The following is a 6536-nucleotide window of genomic DNA, read 5'->3' as shown; positions in this document are numbered from 1 at the left end:
GTATATACACACACTCACAACACTCTTCTATTGTTATTATTATAGTACTAGGCTAACTAATATCCACGAAATGAGCGAATGAAACAAATGATGATAGCACTTTTTTTATATCCTCTTACTTTATTGATTTACATTAATCGGTTGGAATCATGCAAGCCTTACAAAAGATTCATTTTTTCTTATTTTTTATATTCTCCAAATTTTCAAAATCTTGCAAAGGTTAGACGGAAAGCGTTAAAATATATCATTTTTTTAAAAAATTAAACAAATTCTCTCGAAATAGGAAATAGTTTATAAAGTTTCATAAAATTTAAAAGAAATTTTAAATTTTTAAAATTCTAAAAATTACAAAAGCTGCAGCAATTGGAGCAATAATCTTATTTACGAGAAGCTGGAATATTTACACTCTTACCGTTCTGATTTGCAGCAAGTAGCTTCTCCGAATTCTTTTTGCTGTTTTTTTCCATTGGTGTTTTTTGTTGTGGTTTTGTCATCTTTTCCATCTTCCTTCTCTGTCTTTTCTTCTAATTTTTTGGCCTTCTCTTTATCCAACTTGCACTTCTTTTTGCCACCTTCTTCTTCGACCAATTTGCATGGGGGTTTACAGTTATTCCCTGTTCCTTTTGTTTTGCAAGTTTCCTCTGTTTCTGTTGTTTTTGCTGATGTTGTTGGGGACTTGGTTTGGGCGTCGGATACCTCCTTTTGTAGGTTGGTTACCTGCCTACTCCTTTCGATGTTATAGTAGGATAGTGCCTTTAAAAGGTCCGCTAAGCTGTTGAGGGCCTCAAGGTTGGACGTTGCTGCACCTTTGTGGTCTACACCTTTGGGTTGCTTTTGCTTAATGTCCCTAAGTAGTTGCTTCATACCAGTTTCCGTTGGCCCTGTTAGCTCTGCTTTGATCTGGGACGCTGTTTTCTCCAGCTGTGGTGCCTTTAGGTTGTGTGGCGCTGTGCTGAGGATTGCGGCCAGGGTTTATTCGTATTTGCTGGAGGATGCTGCCGCCTTGATTGCGTCGTCGACTGTTGCTGGTCCGCAGCAGTTGATGTCTCTTTTCTGTATGCTTTGCAAGGAGTTGTACAATTTCGCTAGCAGATTGTCGGCTCGTGCGATTCCTGATTCTGCTATGGGCTGCCCGCCGTTGACTTGCCAGCTACCGCTGTTGTCGTTAGGCGTTATTTGAACTGTTCCCGCCATGATGAGCCTGGTCGCTCCCGTTTTGAAGAATGTCGTGGTAGCGTCGCTCGGTGTTGTTGTCAGTACGCATTTGCCGTCGCTGCTTCCTCCGCTTGTGATGGCATTGGTAGTTACTACATTTTTGAATCCGGTCGGAGTGATATCGCTACCTATTTTGTTCAGCTTTGGCGTTACTGTGTGGTACTTCGAACCGCATGCAATAGTGTCGAGGTCGCTGCTCCTGGCACTGTCGGTGGCGTCCGCTAGGCAATAGCTGGTGCTTCCGGTCTTTTCGGCGTCGCCTATTAGGTTAAGTACACCGCCGATATTGCCTCGTAAATCCCCAGCGTAAAACAATGCTGGTATGTCCTCGTTTTGGAGCGTGTGAAGTAGATCCATTGCTTCGTCCGCTCTTGCACCTGCAGCTACCGCTAGGGCACTGTAGCCTATTTGTTTCGTTTGGTTTGTTCCCATTTCTGAAAGGACTTGAAGTTTTAGAGCGGCTAGTGTGTATTGCTTTGAGCCTGCAATAACTTGCTGTATTTGGCTCATTGCTAAATCCGCTGCTTTTTCTACCGTTAGTGTTAGTCCGCATAGTGGTTTCCAACCTGCTTCTTTTATGCCATCGCCAACTGCTTTGACTCCAGTGGTGAACAGCAACGCTGCGGTTGTTGCCAGTGCTGCTGTTTGGTGATAGCTGCCGCCCATATGAGTGTAGCCCTGCTTGGTCTGCTTGTCTTGCGTGTCTTGTAAAGTCTCGTTGCGCTGTTAGGGTTCGGTATTGAGAAGGAAATGGAGGTCTCGCTTCACCTCGAGGGCACAGAAAGATGTTGCGGCTGTTTAAAAACTGTACTTTCACTTAGTGGCTGGCTAATTGTCATTGTTTGTGCTGTAGTAGCATTCCATTATCAATAGCTATTACATCGTACCGTCGGTAGCCTGCTACAGCAAAAAAAGCATATTCAGACTATAAATTTCCGCTTCGTGTGCTTAGTTCTTTAGGTTTACAGCGGGTATTAGACTACAAACATAGTCTCAAACATCTATAAAATAATTTCTTATAAGTGTTTGCGAGAAATACGAATCATCTTCAGCTCCTGATGTTTTATTTTTATTCCGTGGTGTGCTATCGTATACCACTAAATTTCATCTCATATTTCTTTATTTGATGTACTTTTATGTCGTCGTTTCCTTGCATAATGTACCGACACCATTTTAGTCGTACGCTGTACACTATCTCTTCCTCAAGTACCCCTATCATCTCCTTGTCCAAATTAATCATAATAATTGTCATGCACATGTATGAAACTGCGTATACTCTTTTCTACTCTTTCCCTCTATAGCACGAATTTCACTCTTTCAATGTCTTAAGTGCATCCATTTAACAAGTCATTTACCTATTATCACTACTCTCATTATATGTATATACACACTCACAACACACTCCTATCATCATTATTAATACTTATATCACAATTAAAGCCCTGAATAATATACATAAAGAAAATAACAAAATTAGAATATCACTAATTTTTCATACCCTATCAGCATATTGCTTCGCACCCATAGATAATTTAACAACGAAACTTCATATTTTAAGGGGGTTCAAAAATTTTACTAATTATCATACTTCCTCCACAAAGTGTTTAAATATATCATATTTAAAAAATTTTATATAATTGAGAAAGAATCTTGAAAATGATTTAATGCTACAAAACCAGCAAGGATAGCAGCCATCGGAGCCGATTTTTTATTTACAGGAAAACTGGAGGAGCGGCACTCGGGCTTAGAAAAATTTCCTTCTCCGTCAACAAAATCTATCCATCCACAGAATTTAGCTTTTCCTGCTGCGACCGGACCCACTGCTACTTCGCATTTTGGTTTAGTAGTAAAATCTGAGCACTTCTTTCTTTCCGCATTTGGTGTCTCTCTTGCTCCTGCTGCTGTGTTTTCTGCTCCTGCTTTAGGTTTGCATTCTTGTGTTTTTGCATCATAGTCGCAGTGGTCGCTTGGGCAGTCTGCTGGGGTATTGTTCTTTTTGGGGCACTTTTGCTTGTTTTCTTCTGTTATTGTTTGCTTTTTTCTACATGTATTTCAGGTAAGGGCAGTGAAGCTGCTGTTTCTGCGGAATCATATGCTGCCCACGCCTGGTCTGCCAACCGTTGCAAGCTCTGGTATAAAGTTTGCGCCTGCCGTTCCGCTTCCGCTGCTGCTTTAAGGTCCTGGATTGCTTCGCTGATCTTGTTGGCCCATGGTATGCCCTTGCCTGCCCCTTCTAGCTGCTGCTTGTAGTTGACGCAGGAGGCTGCTGCACTTGCTTCTGTACAGCCGTTGACGTGTGCCTTTCTTAATACATATGTCCCAGTGTGTCCGCTGAGCGTTTTACCGTCTTTTCCCAGTAAAGAGTAGAAACAAATTTAGTAGCGCCGTTATTGATTCCACTGATAGTTTGCCCGCTTGGTTTCTGTCCTTGCACCAGTTTAGTAAACTGTTGTGTTGGTTGCCACCGGTCGTCGCCGGCGTCTTTAGCTGTGCCGCATTGACGCCGTGTTTGCATTGGTTTGACGCGTCGCCGTCCGTTTGCGTACACAGGCAAATAATTTCAGCGGCGATTGTCTTCCCTACATTCGCATGCCCGCCTTGGCCGCCGCATTGATTAGCGTGCGATGGCTCCATGGATGATGGTTTGATTTCGGCGTTAGGATTGCCTGCCGCCGCTATCTTGAGTTTTTGTTTCGCTTCGTTTCATTTGGTTGTTATGGTGGGTAATTTGCTGTTTAGTGCTCGCACTAGACCTGCCACCATGGCGTGCATGCGTATTATTTTCTGGTTCGCTATGAGCGCATACCGCTTGTCCTCAATTTGCTTATATTTTGGCTCCTTGCCTGGTGCACCAGTTTTGCCTATCTCTTGCTTTTTTTTTTGCCACGCGGGTTTTGCCTCTTTTTTCTCGTCTTCCGCTGTTGGTTTCAGCTCCCCATCTTTGTTTTCTATGTAAGAAGGTGTCGCCGTGCTCAAGTTTAGCATTTCGATTTCTTCTAAGGCTGCTTTTGCTTGCGCTGCGGTTATGTCGAATTTGCTGTCTGCCGTTTGATCCTTTAATTCGTAGGGTTGGCAGAGCATTCTGTATTCCTGCCCATTGTCGTTTATTGCGGTTACCGCTCGGTGATACGTCGCTGCAAACAGAAGGAAAAGCATGAACATGTTACCAAATATCCTTGCCATGTCTCTAACAATGTTTTTAGCTTAAAGAATAAGACGTTGAAAGTGGATGTGCGGTTTGTTTTTTGTGAATTTCAGAAGGTGCAGCTTTGCCTTGATCCAATGTGTTCGGCATTAAGTTTGCTAGAGTAGCGTTGCGTGAGTAACATGGTTAAATCTTCTGGCCAATAGAATGTGAGGTTTGACTTTCACTTCCCTAAAAGGTGTAGCAGGCGTGCGATGCAATTCTCCTAAGCGCGTGTTAGTTGCACAACCACTTGCTGTCTTTCAGTTACTGTGGGTTAAAAGACGGCGGTGCTAGTTTATTTCTCTCACAGTGGGAGAAACATATCCTGTCGTCACCTTGTTTTTCCTGCTGGTTTTTCACCACGTTTAGCTTTAACATTTTTAAATGACAGAAAATTTAGACATAGTGGCATATTTTGTTTGCTCACACAGTCGAAGAAGTTCGCTGTTGCTTCTCTGTTCAAACATAAAGTTCTTCTTGCCTGTTGTTAATCAAATTGTAAGTAGCATGGATTTATGGTGCATCAAATCTGTTAACTGATTCCGCTTAAAAGCTATGTTAACGCTTTAGGCAAAGTCAAAAGAATTATGTTATAAATAAGTAAACTTTAGATCTTGATTCCTGGGTCTGATACCTCTTATTGATTTGTCTTTCTGGTTTTAGTTTCTTAAAATGACAACAGTTGTGTTACGCCACATTTCTAAAGACTTGCATGGCACCACAAAGCAGCCTTGTAGCGTTATATCTCTTAGAATCAGTTCAATTTCTGGTTGGGCTGTTTTTCGTACCCGGCTGTTAGCAATTTTTTTCTCAGCCGCTAAGTGTGTTCTTACTGAGATTTTGTCCCCAATGGTTGTGCTATTTCTGCTGCTACCCTTCCTTATACATTAATCTGCAACGTTAATGTTTTCGATTTTGATGTTTGTGCCCAAGTGTGCTTCTCCATACTAGAGATTCTACAAATATATATCTTATATTTCTTTTGTGTATACGCTTAGTGTCATCCAAATGCAAACTAACATTGTCTGTAAAGCTACTCTTTTTTTTCTGTTACTGGCTTTTTCCATACTTAACGATTCAGGAAGCTGCAAGAGGGGTAGAGCACATATGTGAAATATCTACACTGCTTGTTACTGCTTTGTATTTATAAATACAGTTGTACAAATGTAAAACAAGTCGTTTTTAATTTACTGAATCTCTATTGTAGTCACACTTTCCAAACCTTCAGCTGACATAATTCTGGGGAAAAAATAAACTTTTTCTTCTATTCAGTACTTTTTCCAATTTTCCCGTATTTAATGACCACTAGGTCTCATTTGGCATCATATTCCTAATAAATAGAGTTTTTATCACTTCTTTTACTCTTCCATTTTATTACTTTCTGCCTTTTGACGCTTCTATTGACGCTAAACCACATGGTTGGAAAATTTAACCCGATGAAAATTCTATTGTCATTTCCCTCTAACCTTTTCACTTTCTCCATGTTGAACACTTTTAACATTCTACCGCTCCAGCTTAAAGCACTCTGGGAATATCTTCATAAGTTACCACTGCTGTCAGTAAGAGAATTGTAATTAACTTTACCGTTTCCTTTAGTTACTGTCGACTTTATTTCATGCTTTTTTCTGTCAGTTCCATTGCACATTTACTATTTTCTTAGTGCTTCTATTCTTGGTTTGCACTCTATCTTTACCATCACTCTTATTATATTATTAGTGTACCCACACTCACAACGCAGACTATTAATATCACTATATTAAAACACTAGCTAATGTTTAAAAAATAAACAATAATAGAATGGAGCCCATTCTGAACACACTATCTCTCTAATACTTTGTAATCTTAGGCTATAGTCACAAGCATTTTAGGAAATTTTCCATATTTTTAAGTTCCTCTAATTTTAATTTATTTACACTTTTTTATAAAAAAGTGTAAAATACATCATGTTTAAAAACCATAAATAGAAATTTCATAATTTTCATAAAATGAAAAAAAAATAAAGCTAAAATACTTAAAAGGCTACCCAAACTCATAAAAACAGCAGCGATCAGAGCCAATTTCTTGCTTAGGAGAAAACCGGAATCTTTGCACCTTTCATTGATCCAACCGCAAACTTTTGCCTTACCTGTTGGAG

The 6536-nt window shown here is 40.3% G+C and overlaps 1 protein-coding gene and 1 pseudogene across 2 annotated transcripts; both read right to left on the bottom strand.

Annotated features, from left to right (window-relative positions):
* Nucleotides 1-972: 972 nt before the first annotated feature.
* On the bottom strand, nucleotides 973-1881 carry TEOVI_000688900 (Trypanosome variant surface glycoprotein (A-type), putative; the record flags this gene model as incomplete). The annotated part of the gene is made up of 1 exon (XM_067223765.1): nucleotides 973-1881. The coding sequence occupies one exon, from the start codon at nucleotides 1879-1881 to the stop codon at nucleotides 973-975; it is 909 nt and encodes a 302-aa protein (XP_067079866.1).
* A 1002-nt stretch (nucleotides 1882-2883) lies between these two features.
* TEOVI_000688800:pseudogene lies at nucleotides 2884-4326 on the bottom strand (annotated as a pseudogene). The gene is given in 3 exon segments: nucleotides 2884-3294; nucleotides 3297-3590; nucleotides 3592-4326. Coding segments are annotated over 3 exon segments (1440 nt in total).
* Between the last annotated feature and the right edge of the window lie 2210 nt (nucleotides 4327-6536).

Source organism: Trypanosoma equiperdum, assembly GCF_001457755.1.
Source record: "Trypanosoma equiperdum strain OVI genome assembly, contig: ctg_1963, whole genome shotgun sequence".
In the NCBI taxonomy this organism is placed as follows: domain Eukaryota; phylum Euglenozoa; class Kinetoplastea; order Trypanosomatida; family Trypanosomatidae; genus Trypanosoma; species Trypanosoma equiperdum.
This window is presented reverse-complemented; position numbering and strand designations above follow the sequence as displayed.